The 27,601-nt window shown below is 41.7% G+C and overlaps 1 protein-coding gene across 3 annotated transcripts; it reads right to left on the bottom strand.

The window, feature by feature from the left end:
• Positions 1–291: 291 nt before the first annotated feature.
• pik3r2 (phosphoinositide-3-kinase, regulatory subunit 2 (beta)) lies at positions 292–27,445 on the bottom strand. Of its 3 annotated transcripts, none has more exons than XM_056420471.1 (16): positions 27,257–27,445; positions 19,596–20,484; positions 10,735–10,827; positions 9,032–9,106; positions 7,151–7,303; positions 6,373–6,583; positions 6,086–6,171; positions 5,733–5,835; positions 5,415–5,513; positions 5,103–5,283; positions 4,815–4,934; positions 2,972–3,114; positions 2,667–2,843; positions 2,400–2,471; positions 2,069–2,239; positions 292–1,215 (listed from the first exon to the last, which is right to left on the bottom strand). In XM_056420471.1, exons 2-16 carry the CDS (start codon positions 19,912–19,914, stop codon positions 1,008–1,010), a joined length of 2,211 nt encoding a protein of 736 aa, XP_056276446.1. In that variant the 5' UTR covers positions 19,915–20,484; positions 27,257–27,445; the 3' UTR covers positions 292–1,007. The 3 variants fall into 3 exon arrangements, with proteins under 3 accessions (XP_056276446.1, XP_056276449.1, XP_056276448.1); XM_056420474.1 differs by lacking the exon at positions 27,257–27,445 and adding an exon at positions 22,209–22,276; XM_056420473.1 differs by lacking the exon at positions 27,257–27,445 and adding an exon at positions 21,989–22,070.
• Between the last annotated feature and the right edge of the window lie 156 nt (positions 27,446–27,601).

Genomic DNA, 27,601 nt, shown 5'->3' with positions numbered 1-27,601 from the left:
AATAAAGATCATTTCATAAAAAATATACCTATATGTGTGTATTTTTTTTTTTTTAAAGCTTTAGCTTTGTCTATTTCGACAGCCGTTTATTTCCTCCTTCCTTCTTTCAACCTCATCGTGCCCCCTTGTTCCAGTGACACAGGCTTGTGGTCATTCAAAGCCATTACTATGGCACTTCAGCAAGCTTTAAATTTAAATCATCAATCCTTTTAAAACCCAGGAAAAAATCCACCCGAGCAATTTCTCTCTCCCCCCCCCCCCCCTCCCCCTCCACCCCCCAACCCCCTCGGCTCCAGTGACTACACCCCTGGTCCACGGGTTTTCAGCCGTCTTTAGGTGTGAAGCGAGCAGCCTGGTTTAGCCAAGCCAGTCCTTTCAGTGGATGACAGCTCAGGCTTTTGTCTACAGAGAGTTTGCAGGCAGTCTGGGGACGACAGATTGGGCCTTTGTCTGTGGACAGTCAGCACGTGTTCAAGGCAACAAAAAACAACTAAAGTGCCTCCTGTAAAGTCATCCCACCATCTGGTTTCTTTCCTCTTCTCCACGATCTTGGAAACAACAACATGTGTGCTTATTTTGACTTCTTTGAACACATTTAGTCACTTTTTTTTCTGAATTAAATGTATTTTCATGAGAATTTCTCACACTCTGTTCTATAACCTGCACTGTACAATCCAGGCTGGCTAAAGCGACACTCCCCTCAAGGTAAAACTCACTGCGTCAGCCAGGCTAACTGTACAGGGCTTCCATACTGGTGGTACGGGGCTCATTTTGAAGCCGTGCTGTGAGCAAGGAGAGCTCGTTGCTGGACTGGAGTTGGTGTGGGAAATTAGCACCAGCCTCGAGCCACAAACGCATCCATTTTAAATAGTGGCTGTTGAGTCTATTTCTCTTCGCCACTTATACAAGAACAAGCTTCGATCTGAGGAGATTTTTTCTTCCCAATGCAACAAGTGAAAATGTAGTTTCCCCACCCTGGCTGGCGTCCGACACTGCTGGTGGATAATTCATCTGGGGTGCTGGTTCTGGTTCTGAGAGCGGGCCAGGACTGGGTAGGCTAGATTTACATTCAGTTGGTCGTTGTGTTGAACCAAGGAGACGTTTTTGTAGTGGAGCACCAGGTCTCTGAGGGACGAGTACAGATTGTAGGGCTCAGCGAATCCATAACCCGTGGCCGTCTTGTAGATGACACAGTGCTTGGTGTCCCCTTCCACACTGGAAAGAAGGACAGGGATCATTTTACTGGTGTCCACATTAGTCTTAAATTATTTCATTATTGTCATATGTTGTCAATACACAACACTTTTTTACAGCAGACATTTTGGCTTGTTGTAGAAGCGTGGGTGTAATTGATGGCATTAAAACCAAAAACTGGGACAACTGATTGAACGGAGACGTTGTTCTTATCTGTGCTTTTCCTGCAATACCAAGTGAAAGAAATCTCTACTGATTATAGTAACTGTGTGGCAACTAGAGAGAACTTTAAATAATTTAATCATTCAAGTTTGACATGTGTGTAATCTATTGTGTCATGAGGCTCCTTTGCTATTTGTTTCTTAAACTTGCAACTTTTTTGGCTTTTTGGCTGCGTAGAACATTTAAACTTTCCCGTTTGCCTGCAAACCAGCTACAACCCACTGAAGATGACTGGTTATTGTGACAATGAATGTTAAATATTATACTATACTATTTGAGAAATATCCTGCAGTCAAACTGCCGTTATTAAAAGCGACAGTGGGTAATGTATTTTAGAAACATTTGCGTTATATACTTGTTGAAATTCTCTGCATCCAGACAACTCCATCAAAATGTTCTGACAAAAAAAAAGAAGAGTAAAAACAATGTGTATCTGTAATAACCAGCGGTCAGTGTTTCATACGTGGCAATTTTCGAGCTAGATTTTGCATCTTTTGGAGCTTTTACTTTAATTGGAAAAGAGTTGCTGTTTTTCAGTTAGATCATTTCTAAAATCTACTACTCTTGATAGTCTCTCCAATTTTACCTCCTCAAGCTGCAAGTGGATGAACAAATAGAACATTATAGAAAGAAATTGAATAATACAACTTACACTACAGAACAGGCGTAGGAGCCCTTCTGTGATTGGCTTTCACGGATGAGAAAGGTACCGTCACATTTGCCTCTCAGCATCTCCTCAGCCTGGGTGCGTTTGATGTCACCCACATACCAGGTACACTCATCATGGTGGGGTGAACCCTCATCCTCCTCCAGTGAGTAGGATCTGGAAACACAGAATTAAAGCATCAAATACTCAATCACATGTCATCGCACGACTGAAACACTGAGCTTCAGCCACTCCCTAAATTACAGGTTGGCGACCCTGCAGCACCCAGTCATCGCAGCACCGGCTGCTGAGCCGTTACTTCATCTCAAACACTTACTCATCGGCATCGTTCTTTATGCCCAGCCATTCATTGATCTTCTTCTGCCTTGTCCCCTTCTGAGTCAGCCATCTGCAAAGCCACAACACCGCACATGTAATGCTGACACTTTACCCATCATTCTCAAGACATGAAGATAACACGTGTGGATTTATATTGTATAGAAATGTGTTGGTGTGTGCGTTTGTATATATCGTCAAGTGAAATCAAAGCGGAGAAAAATGTATGTCCTTCAGACGTGGAGTAAATCTTAAAATGCATTCTTACATCAAGTACTGGTCTCTGATTTTGCGTAGCTGCATGAGATCCGGCTTGAGGCTGTTCATCTTTTTGTCGATCTCTCTGTTATCAGAGACCTGCTGCCTCAGGTCCTGCTCCAGCTTACGCTTGCTGTCGTGGATCTCCTTCACACGAGACTTCAAACGTTCCGAGTTGCTTTGGATCCTGATTTGAGAGACTGGCCATGAATGCGTTGTTCAAATGTAAAACAAATAGTGTTTATGCTGTCTTGCTTTTGCAGTTGAATTAAACCAGGACTATCAAGAATCCTACGCATGTAAACTTGAATTTACTTTTGAATCTCCTTTTCGTTGCCCTCGCGTTGGAATCGCTCCAGAGACTCTCTGCTGTAGCGCTCCTGAGTCTCACACTGCTCCTCAAAGATCTTGATGGTCTCGTTGAAGGCCTCAATGGCCGTGCGCTTCATCTGCAGCTCCTGCAGGAAACGGGGACAGAGAAACCTCCACTTGATTTATTGTATTTCAATCAACTAGCAGCCTCTGAGATCACACATGTCTTCAACCTCCTCTGTGGTGTAATATCAAAGTTAAGACATCAAATATAAATGCTTTAAATTCAACACTTAAGTATTCATCATCATCATTATGTATGCTAAAGATATATACAGCTTTGATTTGACTCTTTCAATTTATATTTGAGGTATTTAAATTAGTTTAATGTTTTTTTAATATTGTACATGTTTTCACACGGATTCCTTCTTTGTATTTGTTAGTGCGACTGGATTTCTGCACATATAAATAATGAAATGTTTTTTTTTGTGCTGTGAAAAATAACGCGTTAACTCAGTTAATTCAATTACAGGTTTAACTAGTTGGTTTTTTTAAACGCATTTAACACATGCGCAATTTTTAACATGCGCAGAATGAGCTTCCAATCCATCTGTTGTTGGTCGCGGGGGAAAAAAAAATCACTTGCAAAATGAGCTTCCAACACCACTTCAATCTGAACTCTGTCCGCTCTCATGCAGACGGTCTGTTCATCGTAATGATTTTCCGCAGGGTTCACACGGGAAACCTTGTTACGACTTTTACTTCCTGTAGATCAGGGTCTCAACACCGCGACCGACCTGCCGATCAGCGGCGGCGTGAGTGTTGTAGATCGCATGACATTAAAGAGATTGGCCCACGCTGAGCCACGTCTTTGTTCTTTTATTAAACGTAAGCGTCTGTTGTTGAGTATCTCCACAGCAGCATGTCATTTCTGTCTCTTCAGAATACTTGCTCCTCTCCGCCTGGCGTCTGGCGCGAGCTCGTGCGCGGCATCGACCGACCGAAAAAAAAAGTCACTTGTCAATCTGTCCACCTTTAGATTGTATCATGGTGGAGTTAATGGTTGACAAACAAGAGAAAATGCTCTGTTTAACCCTCCTGTTACCTTTACATTTACAAATATTTTTTACCCGGGGGTCATTTGACCCCAGCAATTAAAACCTCAGAAAATTATTAGAATTAATATTGCTTCCCAAGTTTAAGTGTGAGGTACTTTATGTTTGTTTGTTGACTACCTAAATAGCCCTTTAAAAAAAAAAAAAGGTGATATTTCTGATATGTTTGACAGTGAAACAGCCTGGGGTCAAATTGACCCCAAAGAACACCGACATTAAACATTGAATGGGGTTTTGACCGAAAAGGTAACAGGAGGGTTAAACATTCTGTTTAGGATGAAGATGTATTAATGTTCCATATGGAAGAAAACTGCTAAATAACTGCTGAGTTGCAGCACCATTGTATAGAAGAATGTATAAATGTATATATCCGTCTTTTGTCATAAATCTCTATGTTCTCACAAAATATACCGAGAACATCGGTAATATGTGATTAATCATGATTAATCCACAAAAACCTGTGATTAATCCGATTAAAAATTTTAATCGTTTCACAGCCCTAGTTTTTTTTTTAAATCTTTTGAATACATTTGGATAAAAACTGTGAAACATGTGCATGTTTCTTTATGTTTTCTATAACCTCTGCATTTGCTATGAATGGATTCAACCAGAGTTCCATTGTAGAATAATTATTGTTTTATCTTTGGATATGAGACAATAATGAATAACACTGTTTTTAAGATATGTAAGATACGTTTGTTCAGCATAAGAAGAATACAAACCAGTCCTACCTGTGAGGTGCGTGTGTATTCCTCGTACAGAGAGTCGTACTCGCGGCTCTTCTCCTGGTACTGCTCGTGATAGACCTTCAGCTGCTCCCCCACCTCTTCGATGCTGTTCTCCTTCACCAACTGAGCCGTGCAACAAGCAGAGAAGAGCTAAATTACCACTTTGATTGAATTAAATAAATTTCCTGCTTATTGTTATATATAAAAACAATGAGATCAAGAATGTCTACATCAATGGAGGCTTGCAGAGGGAGTTTGCTTGTAATTGAGCTTGATGAAAAAAGTCCCAACCTGTTGATATTTGGAGACAGGGAACAGAAGCTTGGTGTCCAGTTTGGCATTGTATTGGGCCAGGGACTCATGGCGATAGTGATTGATGAGCTCCACTACAGACAGGAAGGTAAGAGGCTCAGAGAAGCCGTACCTCCCGTCTCCGTTGTAAATCTTTATAAGCTTGTTGTTCCCCCCTTTCCTGCAGAGGGAGCCAGGAGCCACATGAGAACAAGACGACAATAACAGGACATATGGCTGCACTGTTAACTTTCAACACAGGTCTGCTTTTTCTTCATTGAATGTGCTGTTTCTCTATTCCTCAAGCTTTACCTGAGGGTGAGAGTGTACTCGCCCTCCAGTTTACTCGAGGCATCTCGGACCAGGAAGGTGCCATCTGGAGTGTCTCGCAGCTTCTCGTTCACCTCCTCTCTGCAAATACCATGAAATGCTTTATTTCAAGAGCCCCAAACGTGATCAGCTGCAATTTAACAGCAAAATAATAACATTATTCCCACCGTCATAAATCTGTAAATCAAGGAACATTGATTTCTGGAAGCATATAACCATGTATAGCGGATTGGCCACTATACATAGTGTCTGGTATCTATGCATTTCTGACCAAATACTAATAAATAAAAACTAATTTACCTTGAGATTTCTCCCCAGTACCACTCGGCATCGTTCAGCAGGCTGCTTGTGTCTGTCATGGCTGATGGTGCCATTTGTGACTTGACTGGCTTTGCTGGAAGAACTGGTAACATACACACACATAAACACACATAAACACACAAAGATCACAATTAAAAGCATGTTATACTAATAGAATGGATCCAAACAAGAGTCACTAAACAAATACACTCCCTGGAAACTACCGACGATTTACCTAAATGTATAGAGTTGTCCGTCAGGAACTTTAAAAAGTATGTCAGAAACACTGTCTTTAGATAAACACTGTCTTTAGATAAACATTGTTCCCTGCAGCCTTACTAATTATAACATACCTGGAGGAGCGAGGTCTTGCTCTGTTGTTCTCTCGATCAGAAGCCTTTCCACCACGAGGGCAGGGAACTCCTCATCTAGAGACAACCTGCAAATCAATTAATCAATAGCAGCTTTAGAAATACATAACTGAAACTCCCAATTTGTCACATTTGCTAAATGTAACCTCTTGATTTACTTCCGAAGCCTTGTGCTTTACTAACAGACGGATCAAAAGGCAATCAATTCTTTAACTTCATACAATCTATTGCATCCGTTTTGTGTAAAATACCAGTCAACCAAATCTTACCACGGGGGGGAGGGGCCTGTTCGTATCAGAAGTGGTCCAAAGATCTTCCCCAGCGTGTGCGTGTCCAGGCCATTACTGGCCTGCATCCGAGTGACCTTGGCCAGGTGTGTGAGGAGGTACTGCAGTGTGAGACGGTGATGGAGAGGGACGGAAGTGGAGCTCTCGAGGACCAGGCTTACCTCTCGGTCATGGGTTCCAGCAACTGCACCATCTGTAAAAGGTAATGAAATAACCATGAAGATGATAAACTACTGTCACAGTTTAATCACGTTTTACCACATGGAAAGTCAAGATATTTAGCAAAGAAGATGATGCTCAATTAGGTATGTGTACACACCGTTTAGCCTGCTATGAGACACTAAGCCCCCTACTTGTATCTTCATCAAGTTATTAATAAGTAGCTAACATCTCAATAGGGTCAATGGATGTTTCTGTAAATAGGTCTAAAATAAATTGAATCTGAATGTGTGTGCAGAGAAGAATCAGCTGAAGAACTTCTAGCATGCCACAGTGAGCTCATCTAATCCAAACACTACGCTTTGTGCAATTATTTTACAAAAATAAAAAATTACAGTTATTGAGGCAATGAGTTGTGCCTTTCTAACTACATAAAAAACATACAAAGCTTTTCTCCAGCTCTCAGATGATAATGTTCCTATAACAAGCGCCATGACCATACAGAAGTGACTTCTTAAAAGATGGCAGCCGTTCCTAATTCAACGTTGTGTGTTAAGTTCATACAAGTATCAATTCAAGGCATTCATGAGACGACACCTACCTGCTGACTGCTGTAGGACCTGCTGCTGTAGTGTGACAGCAGTTTGAAGGGGCACATAGAAACAGGCAGGGATGACGGGTGACGGTAGGTTTCTCAGGTAGCTCAGCACACACTCGGACAGGTACCCCACATCTTTCTGACACATCTCACTCTCTGGAGCCCACAAAGACACATACAAATATATTTAGGGACACCAAACTTAATCAAACAACAACAAAAAACTGAATCTGAAGTCTCTGTTCGGTTGCAACTTGAATTCTCTCCAAATATACTGTATGAAGCAGGTGAGCCGTACTGAACAAACACTAGAGGGCTATTTTCAACCCTGATAAATACGAGTAACCTTATGAAATATGAATAGCATTGCTGTGCCTGCTCAGTTCCCATTCCATACAGTAAATATCAGTGAAACCTTTTGTAAGTCAATCCTAGTATGCACTGAATAGCTCAAAGGTCTAATGTGTAGGATCTGATGGCATCTAGTGGTGAGGTTGCAGATTACAACAAACTGAAACACTGCGTTCATCCCACTTCTCTTATTTGTCCTTTCTCCTATGCTCTGTTGTTCTGTGCTGCCGTAGTCACAGCTGTCCCAAAGCTCTTGTTTTTGCTCTGAGGAGTGAGGACACACGAGAGCAGGCATCCAGGAAGTGTTTTAGCTGCCTAATTGTTCATCAGCTATTTGATTGGACGCTGCAGCTGATCGGACTGATTGATGGAGTTTCATTCTACAGTGAAGAGGGATCCCAGATTAAACTCAAGTTATGTTAGATTTGTTTTCTTATTTACCATCTGGTTAAAAGATATACTCATTGTAGGTCTGAACAACAAAAAGGACCACATACAACTTTCTTCTTTTATTAGACAGAATTGTCTTTTTATGATCTGTTAATTCCCTCAATAGCTTATAATATGGATACAATTATGGCTAGAGAGTTTGTCTGTCAGCAGAAACACTCCTTCCATCATTTATGGTCATTTCCATTCAGTCACGTGAGGCCGACCATTCCTGAGTCAGGCTTGATGAGTAATGTCAACTCAATTTCCCCCGGAACATTGAGCCTAATAAATTAATTCCGGTGTTCAAGAGAAACCATACCATTCTGGGTTATTTAATAATGAAGTCACAATCAGAATGTCAAAACTTACAGACGGTAATAATTCATAAATAAGACGAACGCATTGGTCTTGTTCTCAAACACAGAACACCGTATATAAATACTCCATGCAGTGTGTTCACCAGGTAACAGGCTACAGAGAGAAAACATCTCCGCTCGGATAGTGATGACAGCTCTGTTGTTATAAGCCTATAAGTACAGTGATTAAAAGTTTCTCCAGCTGGTAATGCTGACTGACAGCTGATCCAGATGTGATCAGAAACAGATGTCGCTTCACATGACGCTTTCGAGGAAAGGACGTCTTATTTCACTTAAAACGCATTTCCTCGCTTCGTTGCAAGGAAAAGACACGAGGCGAGGAAATCGGTGATGCGATTAAGAGACGTGGAATGTACAGATAACTGTGTGCAGGAGACACCTAGGGAGGCCCTTTCCAGACATGGTGGCCGGCTCCATAAAGAGGAAACACTTCGTATGTAGAAATAAACTGCTGTTTCTAAAGTAATCTATTTTCAGGTGATTATGCAACACACTGTCCCTTTAAATGATACAGAGGATGATACTGAAATAGATATTTGAGACTTGAAACAATACGAGTATAAGATTGTAACCCCTTAAGCACAAACACATAAGATAAACAATGGTTTTGATACAGACCCTGAGTTTTGTATTTTGCTAAATTTTTACCCAAGAAACATACCGAGGCGCACAAGTTGAAAATAAACTCACTGGTATACATAAAAGGTAAACATTGCTGACTTACCAGAGCTCAGGCTGTACACTGGGCTGTCTGAACCAGAGGAAACATCTGTCCTGTACAATATCTTGCAGTCCAGACCTGAGAAATACAAAAAGAGCAGTTGAATAAATTGGACTTTTTACAGGCTGGACAATGTCCGTTTATAAGCAACAACTTGTATGTGACAAAGCACAGAGCCAGATCTTTGTTTGGGAGTGCAGCTGTGTGTTGTTTTCTTTCTAGTCTCACACCCATCAACAGAGAGAAAGGGATCAATCAATTGGTGGAGAGTTGATCCTTCAAATATTTTCGGACAAGCACAATATGTGCATGTTTGTTCTATTCGGAACGGAAGATGAGCAATGGATTTAGTGACCGACAGAGCAAAAAACGAGACCCTGGATCAGGACATTCAACAAAACGATCTTTCTAAATAAATAATGGGGAAACGGGCATGAAAACTGTTCCATTAGAGAGACAAATATTTCACATATCCCATGAAAATATCCCTGAAGAAAAGATTTACATTTATTGAATGAATTACTCTTTCGAGTCCAAGGTTTAAAGAACATGGTGAACTGAGTCGAGGCTTCCTGCTAGGGGGCAATTCCTCGAGAATAGCCCGTCTTCCAGGTAGTTGTTAAAAGCAGTCACAGCGTATGTGCATCCAACACGGGGAAGTAATTCAATATTAGTGCTCCACTGTATTATTTACATTCAGAGACAGACCTCTCGTTGCCCTTCAAGTTGATAATCAATACGGAAATATTAGCAATCCTCGCGATTGCATTAAAGCATCACTTCCTTACAAACTATTTCTCGTCAGCTTTAGAGTATATAGTGCGTTCACACTGGAGTCAAATATACTTGTTAAAAAGTGAGAATGTCAAAAAAAACTATATTTTTTTAGGTTTACTGATGATGCATTTTGTCCCACAATATAATGTACATTTGTGGAAGCTACTCAAAGACAAACAATATTAATACATGTAAATGTTGGTGGGATAAGGAGACATTTCTTGGAAATCTAGTAAGTTTAACACAAGAATTAACTTCCGTTTTCTCTTTGAGAAGTAAAATTAGCTGTTTCTTTACAAAATGTTTAGTATGCTGATTTTTGCGACTGCAAACACAGTAACATAATAAAATTATATATATATAAAAAGATATATACAAAAGATGATGGTTAAGTGTTCCTCAAACTGCGTACATTAAATGTATTCAAGCTAAAATGCAGACAAGAATTTTAAGACATTTTATTAGGCTCTGACATTAAATGATTAACCGATGAATCAAGAATATAATCTTCAGATTCATCAGTGATGAAAATAATTGTAATTTGCCGTCACAAATCTATTGGTGTGTGAGAGAGACAAAGAAAAAAAAGAAAGACAGAAAAAAAGACTCAAAACTGTGAAAGGGGTCCCACTGAGCGCCATTTGTTATTAACAGTGGTGCATATCAAACCCACTGAGCAGGACGCAGTGATAACATGTTCCGACTCAAACCACATTAAACTTCATGTAGGAAATCCATATGAAGTCCCATAGCGACCGAGGAGTACTGCGAGTGTGCACTTCTAGTCTGTGTGGCTGTATCCACGCGTCCATCCATGTGCCCAATGCTGGCATGAGAGCGAGAGGCGCATGGCGAGAGGGAGACAGTCGCACATACGGAGAGACGGACGACAGATGAGATGAATACTTTGGCCGATTGTGTGGCCGTACCTCTCTTCTCTATGGCTTGGATCAGGCTGGCGAGGGCCGGGGGAGCCGTCTCTGGCGGTGTGAACTGCTCTCTCAGGTCCAGCACAGAAACAGCTGAAACAACAACACAAATCACTGTTGCACTCCTGGCACAACGCCTCTGAAAGACCACGGGGGGTGCTGCAGCACTGAGAAGGGCACAGTTAACTAGAAGCACGAGGAGATATAGAGCGTGTATAATGTTGTGAGCGTGTAATAAAATCTAGGAAGAACGCAATAAAATGTGAGGAGGTGGATTTTAATATCCATTTCGCAAGACGCACACCTGTTTTGCAGAAAAGCATTTGTTCTGATGGTAGATTTTTTTTAAACAACTCCCAGCACGGACTAAAAACCAGAGCACACTTGAAGAATGTGATGCATCTTACTTTAGTTGGACGTCTGGAAGTCTAGCTGATTAGATTTAAGATAAGAAAACCAGACAATTTAGAAAGCTTAATGAACAAAAGAATGAAAAGAGGCTTTATACGGAGGAGTGAAAATAAAAAGAGACTGCTGATGGCGAGCAAAAACTTTATCTACTTCAAAAGTCCCCATAGACCAAATCAAACATCTTTTCAGTCCGAGAGAAAGAGAAAAGGAGAAAGCAAAAGGGGAAAAAAGAGAGATCCCATTTCCCTCCCTCTCTTTTTTCCCTTTTCTTTTCTCCCCTCTCACTTTCTCTCCTCCACTCCGTCCTGCTCGGTGTTTCGCCTCAGCTCTTTGCGTGAGTGGAGCACAATAAAGGATTTAATCAAAACTCCTGAACAAGCAAAAGCCGTGTGGCAGTGTGCCAGGCCCGGCCCGGCCCAGACAGGCAGCGCCTCCTATTTGGCCCCAAAGCAGGGCTATGGGCTGGGGTTTGGGGGTGGGGGGGATGAGGGGTGGGAGTAACGGTGGGAGCAGGGAGGGCCTGGACTGGCCGGGGCTTGGCATTAGGCTCCTGTTCCTGGCACGGCTAAACCGCTGCTGATTATTAATTTGGGGAGTTCAGACAAGAAACACAGCGTCAGCACATTCCGTTCCTCTGGATGTCTCTCTCCCTCTCGCTCCCTTTCTCTGTCTTTTGCATTCTTGCTCTTGCTGGACTTTCTCCCTCTTGCTCCTTATCTTTCTTTTACTCCCTTTTAGTCTCTTTTACAGAAGTTTTAAGCTCTCTTTTTCCCGTCTCTCTCCGTTTCTTTTCTGCCCGTTGAACAAGGAAACTTTGCCCTGCAGGGTCTCCAGCTCTCTGGCGAGCACACAGACAGACCTCTGCCTCTTCTTTATCCCTGTTGGCCATTTTGGTTGGCAGGGCCCTTCCCCCCTCTGCTCTCATCGTCGTGTCTCTCTCTGGTGTGCAGTACAGTTGTTACACAGTGTATTACACAACCATTATAAGACTTTTACTGAATGACTTGTAGGTATAAAAGCTACTTTTACATGTCTTTTACATAGGTGAAGTTTGTGCTCCTGGTTGAAACAAACGGGATCCTCTCAGTTTCTTCTCCTTTCCTCCCTGATGTTGTTTTCACAGCATTGCATTCAAACAACACAGGAGTAAGTGAGAGAGGAACATGTTTTTTTGAATGCAGTGAAAATGTTGTTTAAAAAGCTAAGCAACAACCGATATGGACCAAAGCAAAATATGTGTTAGATTAAGAACATGGTGTGAGTTTTGGAAACGAATACATCTATATTTTTCAATAGGCGCTCTGAAGTCCAAATGTTTGGATAACATGAGTTGGAAGTAATCCAAACACAACTAATAATAGTAGTGTTAATCTTCTTCTGCAACTGTGCAGATATAGACTACCAGGTTTTAACAGAATGAATATACATGACAACAAATCGGCCACAAAAGTGAGCTCGCACATTATTAATGACGTATTGCATTGTGCATTGTGTTGGGAAAGTTGAACATGGTTTTCTTATTTTTATTTGGGGGGTATTGCGGCTCAACAGTATAACAATGTCCCAGTGCCTTCGCTCCTGATAGTCAAGACTCCTAATTTAGACGGCCACTAGAAATCTAAACATACACATTGGGAATTTTAGGCATTTGAATATTGACCCATGTTGTCGTTTTCTTTTTGATGATGTCAAACACTGAATTGATTTTTCCTTTCCACATGACTATAAAATGCTGTGACATACAAGATGAGGAAAATATCAAACACTTTGAACCAATTAATTCTTCATGTTGCTAAATTAAATTCCATCATTTCATTGAATTATTACTGTCAATAAATACACACTTTTTTAGTAAGACTGTATCGTCATAATTAAAGATAAAAGCCAAATGCATAGATTATTAAGTACAAGAGAGCACAAGCCAATCTTCACGAGGCTCTCACGGGTTAAGGCAGGATGCAGGTAATAAAACGTGGAAATCAAGTAAAAAAAGGGAAATATAGGCTATAAAACCACAAAATGAATTCCCTCCAACAGTTTGAGAGGGCGGTAAGAAAACATTGATTGCCATATTTTCCACAAGAGGAAAGAAGTGTGTCACTCCTTAATGCAAACAAACATAAACTTTATTTTACAACGACTGGCTTTTGTGCAAAAAGCAGCTGAAGCGCTGAAGTCGCCTCAGGGTTCTGGAACGGTACGGAGAAAAAGAGTGAAAGCCGAGCGAGAAGTAACAGCAACTTGTTAGTCAATTAGAACCACTTCCTTGGCAGACTGCACACTGACAGGCAGGCTTATGACTTGACAAGCCCTGAGACGACGCCAATGGGAGGAACAGATAAGAGAGAGAGAGAAAAAGAAAGAGAAAAAGCATGACATGACAGTGTAGTTAGACACTTTAACAAGTTTGTCCGGGTGCGTTTGAACCTTTTAAGTCGAGTTCATGCACGCATTCATTGTGAGAGATTTCTACAGGCTAGATCTCCATGACTGTTTGCAGAATTTCTACAGATATGATTTGATAAATTCAAACCCGGTCAACCAACATCATCCGTGTTAGATAAATAAAAACCTGGAAAGTCACGTGTGAAGTGTGCTGTCTGCACATGAAGCTGGAGCGGCGGATGAATGTTGCAGATCCTGTCGTGTGTGTGCACAGCTCGTTCAATGCAAGGCAAGCAGCAGACAGGCAAAAGTAGACTGGATACATATTTGCTCTGTATTTTCTGCATCAGTATGCTTATGTAATACGTAGCTGGCTCTGCTGCATTCTCCCTCTCAGGGGTCTGTGTCAGAAACTGAAGCTTTTCCAAATGCAGAGATACAGCATGAATTAATTCACAGGATTTAAATGCTCGAAATTAAATCACTTTCAGTTCAACCGAGACAAGTCGGCTGATATTAAATATTTTTTTAATGACCAACAGCTATTAGAATATTGTTTTGTATTACATTTCTTCTTTTCTAGAACAATATAAAACCAATGTTAGTTTCGAAAGGCTAAAGAAACACAAGCTCTGCCGAGTTCAGTTCACCAAAAACAATCGGTTGCTAACAAACACTTCCTGTCAAAGTTTAAACATGAACTATATAATGTAAATTCCTCCTGAAATGTTCTTCTATTATTGATTTGCATTATTTCTCCAGATAACTAACTTCCCACGGTTTCACTGTCCTGCAAATGTACCAATTTGAGGATAAACACCTTCATCAACGAATGAGGATCAAATTTGGCAAGACATTTTCAAACCGTGTTGTTTACTCCAAGCAAGCGTTCCTTATGTACAGTGGTGACGCGGCCAGTTGGTGTCTGGCTCACGGAAAGTGTGCAACAATGTGTATGCTGCTGGTCAGGTTTCACATGTCCTCACTGCATCCCAGCGATGTGGATAAGCGATGCATTATGACCCGGCACACCATCCATTCCTCTGTCTGCACATGGACGAGTGAGACCCTGCAACCACGTCGGACTAGGTGCGCTCTACACAGGCCTACAGGCATCACTGGGGCCAACATTAATGCAGAAATGTGCTATAGAACTGGCAATAGCAGGCTGAAGGAGAATGCGTTTAATGCAATGGGACTAAACCGTATTCATGTTTGTCGTGGGATAATAGAGGATTTCACAACTTTTGTATTAAAATGTCAATGTGTGCAAAAGCTATGGACAAAAAATACTCCCAAGGCTCATGTGTTTAGAGAAAAAGTTTGGGTTTTAGTCCCGTTCTAGCTGACATGTTGGGGTTGAAGGGAAACTACTTCTTCGAGCACTGCATCCGTTGGCTGCCAGGATCACGAGCCGATTGACAGGCCCGTGTGTGACATCACTTCTTGTATGTGTATCGAGTGTTTGATCATTTGTATTTCCATCGGATTATGCATGCTTTGTGCGTGAATTGTCCTTTACAACGGTATGACGACATAGCATTGTGTCCAATGGAGCGGTGTATGACTCAACAGTCTAAAAGCAATGGGCCTCTTCAAACTAAGTGCTTGTCAGATTGTTGAACAATGTCTGAACTCCCCATCCCCCAAATGGTTCCAGTGTCAGAGTTAGGGCAGCTGCACCCAACAATTTTTGTAACTTTTCAAAACGATCAATATAACATTCACACCCACTTTACGAAGCTATTGGCTATTGGCCAGCCGTGCAGATGTGATAAAGTAGGAAGGAGTAGAACTTCTCAAACTTTCCCCCCATTCTCCAGTCACTTTTTGTAAGTGCTACACCAGCAATGCCCTCGAGGAGATCCTCGCCCGTCTCTTCCACCTTTTAGTGTAGCTATTTAGAGAAGCTATAAACACTTTTGCCATCGGACAGGGTCTGGCTATACCGAAATATATATGAAAAGTTGTAGCATCATTGAAGCCCAAAAAGCTGAGTTGGAGATTTGGCCCTCAGAAGAAAAGACCATGCTGAGTAAACTATGGTTTATAGTTTCTTACATGATTATCATCATAGCCTATATCTTCATATCAAACATACTTAAGTCTGAATGCTTTCATGGCATCATTTAAGCATTTTTATTTTCCTCCTGCCGACAGTAAGCAACTGTACAACATGTACATTTCTCTCATAGCATTTTTCTAAAGGCGTTAATCTTATAGTAAGACAACTTCACGCCTAAATGAGTTCTCATTTACTGCTCTGGCACTTAATAAATGCTCCAGAAAATACAATGTGTAACATGCTAAATGTACTAAATACCAGGAGAGAAACCAAACCCCTGAAAGTATTTTCCTGGTAAGGAAAAGGGAGCGGAGAGAGAACGGAGGCCTCTCCTTTCTGAGAACTGGCCCCGCTAACATGGTTTATAGCTGCCCAGAGACAGTATCAGACATGTATGTGAATCAGGGAGGAAGGCTGCAAGAAGGAGGGAGTACCAGAGAGAAGGGGGAGAGAGGGAGCGAGAACGAAGGGAGGAGTTTGCAAACATGCCAAGCCACGGTTCACTTCAGCAGGCAGTTAAAGTGAGGCCAGGGAAAGGAAAAGAGGGAGGAAATCTCTCTAGGTTTGTAGAATGATTTCTGCTGCAAGTTGAGAAACACCTTTGCCAAAGCATACTTTTTACTCACAATTTGTCTTAAAATGTTTACTTGAATCCATCATTCCAAGTTGTACTGCACCATATGTGCTCCACCACACTACACGAGTGAAGGAAACCAGCCAAAATCCATTCTAAAAAACTAATGTATAAACACTACTGTTGTATATAAAGCATGGCCCGTTTTGTGGCTGAACAACCTAAATACAACAAAAATAAACTGCTTTAATACTGAGTGATGTTATTTTTTATGCACATAAACAAACTCTACACAAAACACTTGTGAGTAACTAAACGCTGCATCGGTAGGAGAGGGACTGTTGTAATGTAATCCAAATATTCATACCAATATGACGTGGGCCACCCACAAACCTCTAACTATTTAATTTGAGAGAAATAGAAAAGCTGAACCATTTGCATCTTTTGGCCATTGAGGAATCCAGATTTTGCCAGCTACTGAGTAACATTGGAACATTTACATGCACTCAAGTAGACAGGTTGTTGATGCCATTCTGCAGTAACCTAATTTCTTGAATGCAAATGAGAAACCTGGTTTCCTTAATCTGGGTAAAAGGATTAAAGAAACAGTTAACAGTAAGATTTCTGCCAAAGAAACCTAATCTTTTGGCAATGTGAACACTTAACTGGGTTTCTGAGGAGAGTTGTACTTGAATGCGTTTGCACATAAACGACTTGAGGCTGAGTAATTGTTGCGGTGTCCATGTGCAGTGAAGAAAATTAACATCAGTATCAAAATATTTAAACACAAATGTCTGACTAAAACTGAAACTAAAATAAATAAGTCTGAATGAGTCCGTTTCACACACTGAGACCGTCAGACAGCCGGTCATCAGTGTCCTCGTCAGTCAAAATGCTCTGACCAGGAACAAACAAACTAAAATATTTCAAAGGCTGATATGATGTTAAAAGTCACATCAAGGTCTGGGTAGAAAGCTGATAACTTTACCAGTGGGATGTCAATGTGGGTTATAGTACATTGATTAATAAATGCTAAATAGTCAGTTTTTCATCAAACATTCAGTTCCATGTTAGAGGACGAACATTTTAATTAAACCTGTACCTTCGTCAACTTGGTGCTGCCCCTCAATACCAATTGTTACAATCCTTGCATATAGTAAATGGGCCACACTAACAATAGCTCTATTGACAAAACATCCAGGACCTCGGCTAAATTTGGGCTGCACCATTTCCAATATAAAATGTCCTTTTGGTGCCAAGCTAAAGTATCCTTCCTTCAGCCAAAGCCCTGCTGCCCAGCCTCCTCCAGACCCCCTCCCAGGGCTTCACTGGACTCTTCCGCCCCCGTCTCTTCATATCACAGACACAAACGCCTGCTGTCCAACTGGTTTGTTTCACTGTCCATCAAACCACGAGGATACTGTTGTCCTCCTCACCTGCTTCTGCCGGGGAAAGTTAAGCCTGTGCTTATGGACCAACACTCTCCCTTTTCCTCGGTTTTTTTTATATTATTGGCACGGAGAACTCTCATGTGATAAGAAAACTGAAGACATTTGTACTGAAGCTGGGACATTCCCTGTATTTGTACGACTTTTCATTAAAAGAAAAAAAAATACAGAGAAACAAATTCAAAGTAATGAATTTGTATGAGGCCCAGTGTACTGTTGGACACGATGAATAGCCAATTGGCTCAACCAAAGGTAATTCAGAGTTCACAGCCTACATGCTCAGAGTGGTACTCAGCCCATCTGTCATAAACAAGCACAGGGGAATTACAGAGAATACAGCGTTGGACAGAGGAGGATTGTATGGTTTTATATGGGGAATGATATAAAAACTTGTATTAATCCTTTGGCCCTTTTCCCCTGGCATCCCATACAAGGAAGCAATAAATTAACCAGCTGAAGCCAAAAGCAAGGGAATGCTAATAAGGAGAAAATTATGGAAATCTTGGGAGTGTGGAAGAACTTTGGTAAAAAAAAAAAGGGTTTTACTTGAAGCTAAGCTTGCTGAGGTCGACAAATCCAAGCCAAGTGTAGCTTTGAGTTGGACGCTGTTGCAGCTGAAAGTAGGCTCTTACCATTTTTCCTTCAGAGTTACAGGAGTGAAAAGAGGTGTGAAAGAACAGAGCATGTGTCCGAGTAAATAATTGGATATTGTATTCCCTGAAATGTTAAGACAAAATATGACTTTCAGAGCATTAATATAGCAGCAAACAACTGTTGTCTAAGTCAGGATATCGGGGAGTAATGTCTACCTGAGAAGAGAATAATGTCGCTGCCCCTGTGTGTGTGTGTGTGTGTTGTTAACCAAGCTTCTCCGTGCCTTGTTGACATAGCCGGGCCAGCCATGCGGGGTTAGCTCACGGCTGCTGCTCTGCTCTCATACGGCAGTTAAAGCCGTTAAAGCCGCCATGACAGAAAGCGCCGACCCTCAAGTTCCCCCTCAGGTAAATACTGTTCGCATCGCACCATTAGCTGCAAGCCGCATCGCCACGTTGAGGAAACAGAAATGCTCAAAATCTTGTAATATGCACCTTTCGATAACTCTTAATTTGCACAAAACACAACCGCAGTGATTAAAACATTTCTTTGAAAACAGAACTTGAAGCCTTTCCTCGCACTGTGATCTTTCCGCGGTAGTTGAGTAGAAGGTCAATAACAAGTCACACTGAAGGAGAGCAGGCATTTTTGAGCAGATAAGCCGCGATGCATTTTGGGTGCCAGAGACATGTTAATGTCGAACGTAAAGGGGCCACACAGACAGCAGAACCAATGCCAGACCTGGACCGGAGCGTCTGGCAAGTAGATGGATTAGGCCTTTTTGGTTAGCTGTGCTTCCAAAGAGGTAAGGCTTATGACGTGCAAGTATTGATTAAAGGGTCAGATAGAGGTCACTGCCAAATGTGACTGCCCAATCAAAACGTGACCAGCAATACGTCAACTGCACCAACCCACAAAGTCTGTGTTGACGGTTTGGTCCTGTGCTTAAAACTTTGCCAAAAAAAGAAACAAGACGTTTTGATTGAAAAATGTAAAAAAGCATAAAATCACACCTGATACATATCCAGAGATATTATAAAAGAACCGAGGGCGTACAAACAAAATGCAAGTTTTTCAATTCTAATTTGAAAAGAAATATAAACAACCTGCATGCAGAAAAAGGTTTATTTTTAGAAAAGCTCGAGAAGAATATAATTTTAAATGTACAGTGTCTTTTGTAACAGTAGTTACAAAAGACACTGTTGTCACATTACATACTGAGAAATAAACTAATCTGTGTGTTGGTCTCCAAAAATGGGAATTATTTATGAAATTGAAACACTATATTGTTCTCGACGATACAATACAAACATTGCAGTTGCCATGCAGCTACTCTGCTGTGAGAAATAATGTGACAGAGAATTTCATACAAAAGTGCTCTTACCTTGAGACGACTCTGGTCTCGGAGCAACAGGGAGGGGTCGTTGGGACCGGGGTTGACTCGATGGGAGCGCCATCTTCACGGGGCCCACATACTCGACGTACGTCCCTGGGAAGTCACCCCTCTGTTTCGTACGCTCGTTGTACCCGAGGAGCCAGCCGAGGCGCTCGGGCTGCTCCACGCAGCCCTCCTGGTAGTTCTCCATGGACAGCAACGACGCCTTGCTGACTGTCAGAAGGTCCCCAGCCTGCAGATCCAGGTCCTCTTCCTGGTCCCTTGTAAATGCGAAGAGGGCAAGGTACTGAAAACCTTCCGTCGCCATTTTGTTTGGGAGGACAAATCAAAATGGCTCCTGAATAGAGGATTAGATGGTGCAGCCCGAGTCCCACGGCAACAACAGGGTTCGCCTGGACAGAAATCCTCCTCAGAAACCCAAAAGGCGGTTGAGCCACTGAACTCTGATGTTGGTACGGTGGCTCAGGGGGTCGGGGAATGAGGGGCGGAGGGGGTGTCACCCGGAGCGCAGAAGCATTTTTAAAAGTCGATACGGTGGCGTTGTGCTGCTGCTCTGTCTGCGGAGGCAGCGGTTTCAGACCTGACCGCTGCTGGTGGACTTGTGCACTTTCCTCAGCTTGATACCCCGGTTGAGCCAGATGATGGAGCAGAGGGAGAGCATTGGCAACATGCTCCGTCAATCAGCAGGAACCTGCTGGCCGGATGCTTTCAGAGCAGCCTGGTTCAAAGATGGTGCCAGTCGAGGGCCTGGTGCTGTTGGCTCTCTACGGTCAAATGAAGTCGCCTGATTGGGGGACGAGTGGCAAGGTGGGGAGATCTTTAATCCTCTTTTGTTCTCTCAGGCTCCCACATGTTCCGGGGAGGGATTGTGACCGACCTGCATGACGTAAAAAAAAAAAAAACACAAAAAGTGAATAAAGAAAATAATTAAATAAATAAAAAGGAGTCTACATTTTATGAAAATACAAATTAAACGACCAATTTGTGTCGTTTCTATTCAATACATAAAGCGGCGTATATCGATGTGAAACGAAGCTTAAAGCGATGCATGAAAATGGCGAACTGCGGCAGCTCCATGCACTCGTGCAGTCCTCGGTTAGGACGGAGAGATCGGATGATGCTTCTGCGTCATGACCAACAGCACAGGGTCCCTGGACAGGAGTCTCTAATCTCTCCACGCTACATTCACACTCACAGACACAACTGAGACATCAGTTTCCACAGGAACAAGAAGTTTCGCTGTGAAATCAACGTCGCTTCAACTTACACACCAAGATGTGCGATTTGCAGCGACCAAAGAAATCCATGCAAAATGGCGAAGAACACGTTTTTCTCAGAACGAGCAGGCAAAGGAAACCAGGACCTGCATCGCAGCTGTAGGGCGACCGGAAAACATGCAGAACCCTTCGCAACAGTTCCCTCTCGGTAGGAGAGAAGGAAAAAAAGGCTGCTCTGTGTTGCCTCAGAAATATTTTTGACTTCAGTCAAAATAGCAAAATCATACTGAGATCAAGTCTATTCAAGATGAGAACACCTAATGGACAGTAATCTGAACAACCAAAGACGGCACAACATCAGAAAATACCACTTAAAATCAAATGTTTTCCTGCGTAACAATCAATCGTATCATATTATCTATATACAGGAAAGGGGTCACTCAGTCATTGCCTATAACTAATGTTCTGATAGAAACGACTGCAAGGCCCAATGAAATGTCACGCACAAGTGTGTCATTATTATTATACGGAAACAATAATGTCTCTTTTCTTTTGGTCATTTTTTATTTGAGCGGGACAATAAGATAAAAATGCCTCAAAGTTCAAATGGAAATCAGAAACTAAACTGAGTGATGAGATAGGGAGTGAGAAAGAGAGAGATTAGGGTTTCCACCAGATTACGTTGAATCTGTGGTCTGTGGACCTACGAGGGACAATGGTCGTGTTAACCTCTCTGGACGGGATGAAAGGATGTCACGGAGGAGATGGAGCAGGTAGAGAGTGACGGAGACAAGGCGGTGGGGGGAACTTGTGGTCGTGTATGCCAGGAGGAAGGAGCCATTTGGGGCAATTTCTCAAAACATCCAAATCTAAGGAACCAAAGGCCTGGTTTGCGAGGCCCGATGTTGTGCAATCATTTCATTTACGGTTCTGTATGGACAATGTTTTGAGTGACGCAGTGCAGGCGCTTAAATAAAATTAGAACAGAACATAAAAAACAAAAATAAACCACCGATTTCCACCCACATCACCCCCCCCCCCCCCCACGACATTCGGTAAGCAAACATACATACACTGCAAACCTTTGTGAGTCACAATATCGTCTTTTTAAGAAAGGTCCGAGAGTTATCGTGACGACAGGAAGCAGCAGAGTGCAACACTCACCCCACTTTTGGTTCAGAGAAGCCGGACAGGCTCAGCCAGATTCTCAGTCCAACATCCTTCGAGCTGAGAAGCAAGAGGTGCCAGGCTAGACACGTGGCACTGGCATACCCAACCACAGCCCGCAATCCTCACACCACCATACCACCCCCCCCAACCCTAAACTCCCTCCTCCCTCTTCTCCACCTGCTCTCCGAACCCGCCCCCCCCCCCTTCCACTCACCCAGCCCGCGAACACACACAGTCCTGCCTCCAACTCCCCCCCAGTCCACAGCCAGCGAAAAAGTCCAGTCGTATTTCCAGTTGCCATGTTTTATTTGTTTACAGGCTGAGCACTGCTGCAGAAAAGAGGCAAAAACAAGGTGAAGACGAAGTAAAAGAAAAAGCAGTGAGCAGGGAGTGCTCTTGTTCCGTAATCCTTCTGTATTATTTAGTTCCAGAGCAGAAAAAGTCGCACGAGGTGAGAGAAGTGTCATCTCTGTTACAGTCCTGGTCGGTTAGTGGAGTAGCTCACAGTTGAGGGCAGCAGCAGCAGCAGCTGGCAAGCTCAGTGTCACTGGATCCATCCTTTTTTTTTTTTAAGTCTTTTTTTGTATTCAATCAGAGCAGAGAGCGACGCAAAGTAGTGAAAAAAAGCAGAGTGAGACCGAGAGACGGAGCACTTTGTTATCAGCAGAGTCCAAACGGCTGAGGGAGACCACAGGAAAATAATTAATGAATAGGCGGCAAGAAACTCACTGTTGCTAGAGAGAGGGAAAGCTAATCCTGCGCTCTGATTGGCTGCTGCTCTGGCCATGTGCTCCCCAGTCACCAGAGAAGCCGGGCAAATCAAGGAAATGTTCTAATATTAGAAAATGTATCCAGGCAGTGATCAAACATCGGACTCAAACCACGACACCTTTCACCACACGCTCGACTCGTTTCATCTCTGCAATCTGGATGATTGCTCATCATTGAGGAAATGATGATTTAAATCAAATGAAGCCGAGAAAGGAGAATGATGAAAAACATAGCATGGGAAAACTGAAGACTGCATGTGATTGGAGGGAACTCCATGAGTCATGTTGAAATGGTGCAATGAGATGAAAGGAGATGCTTTTTTTGTTTTTCTGAGTGAACATGATGATAAACGTGATGATCATATCCCAAAAAAGAAAGATAAATACATTCTGGTATATACAAAAGAGAAACACAGTGAGAAACTGACAAAATGCAGGTATACTAATCAAGGTAAATAATACGCTTCGTGGTAAACACATAACAACTGTGCATTATAAAGATAGTACTGTATTTTAGAATATACAGAGAAATACCACTGTCAATTCTTATAATTTTACATTCAGAACTAAAAAAATGTAGATGTTCTACTCTGCTGTCTGCAGTCATCAATGCCTCGGTGTGTGGAGTCAGTGAAGCTCTGACCCGTTCGTTATACACCACCATGCATAATGTAAAATGTAAAATGCATCACTAACACAGGCGAGTGAGCCAGGAGCTACGGACATTGCCGACATGCACGTTTAACCATTTGTTCATATAATTTTGTACTGCAATTGCTGTATTTCAATGTTTAATATTTATATGAAAATGAGCTAGTTATCAATTTGGACATAACAAGAGAAGTTCTAATTAAGAGTAGAAAGAATAAGTTGACAAATGGATTTGTTGATTCCCAAAAAAAATATGATATTTTTTATAACTCATTAATCGTTACATATTTTTAGAGCAAAAATGACAAACATTTAACGTGAGCTTTTAATGCTGTTCTTTGTTTCATCAAATTGTAAAATAAATATATATTATGCATACGATATGTCATGAGCGGCTGATATGGATCAAATCTCATTTCACATGATATGATTTTGTAATGTAATATTGATACTTATTTTCTAGAGCAATAGTTCTCAATCTTTTCTTCGTGATGTCCCCCCTGTGAAATATTTTTTCAGCCAACCCTAACTTGTGCAAAGCATTTTTGTTAGAAAAAAAGATGCAATAACCAGCGCTGTACAATTCAGTTTATGAACTGACACTTAGATTTTATTGAATAATTATCAAAGAACAATTTTTTTTGTTTTTTGTAATGGATGCTAATTTAAAATATAGTTTTACAAATCTCACGAACCGCCAGTTGAGAAGCACTATTGAGAGAATCAAAACTGTCAGTGGATTAAAGAGCCAGGAGTCCAGGACTCCTTTTGGCTGATCCAGCAAAGTAAAGATTGGATCAAGGTACTTCATTACTTTGATGCACATCTGAAAGAAATTAAATAAAAATCACAGAAACATTATTTTATTTTATTATAACCCGACTGATAATGGATTTCTTAGGTCAATACTGTTTTCTTAACATAAACATACGAAAGTCTCGATAAGAATCCCTCAGATTATTTGTGTGTATGTGACTTTTGAAAGTGTAAAAATGGACTCGTTAGTGCTCTGTTTCCTCGTATTGTATTGTATATATTGTTGTTATATTTGTTGTTTTATAGCCCCATGAGTCTGGAATAAAGAAATATATTCATACCTCAAATGAGTACAAAATTGCTGTACCATCTTAGTGTAAACCAATTAAAATATATCTACAACAAGCTAATATCAGCTGATCTATTTGCTCGAACAATGTATTGGTCTAGTTTTATAAAACATACCTTTATCATGTATGTAATTTATTTCTCCTGTCAATCAATAACCCAGCTATCAGCGACTTCTCTGAAGACCTGAGGTTGATTAATTTCACTTTTCAACCTACCATCAATCATCATCAATCGGGACTTCACATTTAATTCACATCTGTGTATGTCAGTGTACGATTCGGAGAACCCATCATTTTAATAATTTCTTTGAAGGTTTGATGGGAAACATGCCTTGGAAAGTCCAGGCCAAATATCAGCAGCAGTTCAGCTCATGGTTGTGATTATTTTTCAAAAAGTTTGTGGGTTACGTGCACCAAGAGAAGAAGGGCTACAGTTTTCTGTTGTCTTGAAGTTACTTTTATCAAAACCAAAGCATGCAATATACAAAATTCGGACACAGTTATTGCTTTAAACTTGATGTATGCGTTGGCACTGCTGGCGAGGAGCAGACTACAGAGCCACCACGCATGCAGCCTGGCCTCGGGCCATCTGTCCACATGGAACTCAAAAATCGACTGCGCCACAGGCAGCGAGGACAGGCCGACCGGCCACACAGGAGCTTGTGAGGACTCATTTTTCAACCTAAAATGGGGGCTGAAGTATGATGTAGTATATGATTTGAGTTATGTTCAACTGAATTCTATCTGTCCTTGATAAAGCTGACAAGCTCACTTCGCTGAATAGAAACATCTGCTACAAAGATTATGTAGCACTGAGACGGCACTGTTCTGAAAAGTCAACGACACCAAAAGGCTCTACCGTTAAAGAGGACTCACTGTATTTATCAGAAGGTATAAATATGATGCAGGCAATTCGACGGCTCAGCTAGTTTAACGTGCTACATTAAGTCCATGCGACGTGGCTTTTAAATTAAAACTTTTTGACAGCAACAAAGAACTAAACTTGGATAAGTCTTCACCAGTTAAAAATACCACAAGCCTTTTTCCTGCTTATTCGTATGTTAGTTAGCTTGAAACTTCACCCAGACCATTCTGTTTGGCCTGAACATGAATACAAGCAGGGAACACAGTGTAACACACAGCAATGACAAGTCTGATACTAATCATCACAACACAGAGAAATTATTAAGGAACCACTTGTTGGTGATGAAGCAATACCAATTGATGCATTTGTCTGTCAAAATCATAGGAACTCCTAGAAATAACCACTAACTTTACAGTAAGTGGTTATTTCTATTTGTGTGTAAATACAGCAAGAGAAATGCAAAAGAACCGAGTCAAATATATTGAACACATACTTAGCTAATAAAGCTTTTTTCTGATTCTTAGGAGGAAAAACAGCCAGTAAGTCAGTGACACAGAGTCACATGCAGGATAGAGGTTTTAAAAAAGTGTATTTCGAGTGACGAACTAGAATTGTACCCAGTGTGTTGTGCATCTTATTTATCTCCCATACTTGTTAACTTTGAGATGTTTGTTTTTTCTTGGGTACAAATCCCAGCCCAGCGTCTGCAGCATTTCTCGTGGAGCCACGTATAAACTGCACTTAAAGACTATCCTGCTGCTATTTCAATTAAATAACACCATTAACTGGGTGCCCCAGCTGAAGAACATGTAACAAAAATAACCACAGCTGTACTGCGTCTGGTGGAACTGGTAGTTGGGATGCGACACTTCTTGGGAAGTTTTAATGTAACAAGCCCTGCAAATCATTCTGAGCATTTGAAGACATTGAGAAGAAGAATGACGGCTTTGCCCCGAGTCACGCTTCACGTTGATAAAGCAGTATAATCGAGGGTTGACAAATGACATTTGATCGGTGTTCGGTGATTACATGAGAGAAAGAGGAGGGGTCTCCACACAGTTGAGTGGCTTGTCTTATTAATCAAGTAGCACAATGTCTATTAACTCCTTGATATATGTAAGATCCTCAAACCAGGGTTTTAACACGACAAACACACATCATATGAGGCCTTCAGCTGTGCTGGGCCTCCACGCTGCCTGCTCTCCGATAGGCTGCAGTCAATGCAAAGGCTCTCATGTCACTAACTACTATCAATGTTGTACACACGGAGCACACTGCTAAGTTAGGCGTATTAGGATTTGCTGTGTTTAAGACTACACCTTTTTAAATATTAGTAACATTTCAGTTTCAGTATTAAGCTAAAAACCTAGAAAAATGAAAAATGAAGAAGAAAAAGAAAAAAAGGAAGGGAAAAAAAGCATCAACTCTGAACTCGGAGGTTTAATTTCTGTATGAATTGACGACTTTTAAGAGCCAAAATAGATAGAACTCGTTTTTCCCCCTCCGTATATCAACCGACGTATCGAGAAAACTAGATAATACACGTCAACTCTGAAGCAAATGTTAGAAAACAAGTGCTAATGTTTCAGAAACGTGAACTTAACGGGCTCCGACGAGCGCGAGCACCGAGCAACGTGCTGCACGAGTAAACATGAACGAAACGTGTTAACGCAATGTCGGAGGAAATATATCTATATAAATATACACACAGACACACACAGGGGGGAAACATGAAGTTTAAACTTTTAAACTAAGGCACGAGTCGAAAGCATAAAGCTGCGTGCGCAGAACACACTTGCAGCGCTTCCACCATTTTCCAGTACAGTACAGTGGCTGTACTGGAAATGTGCAATAACTTAGAAAAACTCACCCGCGGATATCTCTTGACTCTCACTTCTGGCTGCGACGCTTCAAACTCTTCAAAGTAGCAGACGAGAGTCCGAGCGGAGCCTCATCTGCCGACGACAACGTGTCGGTGTGCAACAGCCCTCTATCTGTCCTTCTGTTCGCGTAGCGCTTCGCCTTCTTTCTCTCGCTCCTTCTTTCTTTTCCCGTTCATGACTCCCTGCTCCCCTACTCAGCCATTTTCCAGCTCAGCACGGCGCAGGGAAGGAGAGTGCGTGGGAACTAATATGAAGAGCGCGGAAAGAGACGAAGCCGAGCGGAAAAGTCCGAACGATTAGTGAGGGGTCATTTGATGGCCTCGTCCCATAAT

The sequence above is a fragment of the Pseudoliparis swirei genome, chromosome 8 (assembly GCF_029220125.1).
Source record: "Pseudoliparis swirei isolate HS2019 ecotype Mariana Trench chromosome 8, NWPU_hadal_v1, whole genome shotgun sequence".
NCBI lineage: Eukaryota > Metazoa > Chordata > Actinopteri > Perciformes > Liparidae > Pseudoliparis > Pseudoliparis swirei.
Note: the sequence above shows the minus strand (reverse complement) of the source record. Positions and strands in the feature narration are given on the sequence as shown.

Bases quoted from the DNA above. Each gene is read 5' to 3' on its own strand.
- pik3r2 (XM_056420471.1), bottom strand. From the start codon at position 19,914: ATGGCGACGGAAGGTTTTCAGTACCTTGCCCTCTTCGCATTTACAAGG. The intron at 9,107-10,734 runs GTACGGCCACAC...TGTATTTCTCAG, and splicing joins CCAAGCCATAGAGAAGAGAG to GTCTGGACTGCAAGATATTG. The intron at 2,844-2,971 runs GTAAATTCAAGT...CTCTCAAATCAG, and splicing joins AACGAAAAGGAGATTCAAAA to GATCCAAAGCAACTCGGAAC.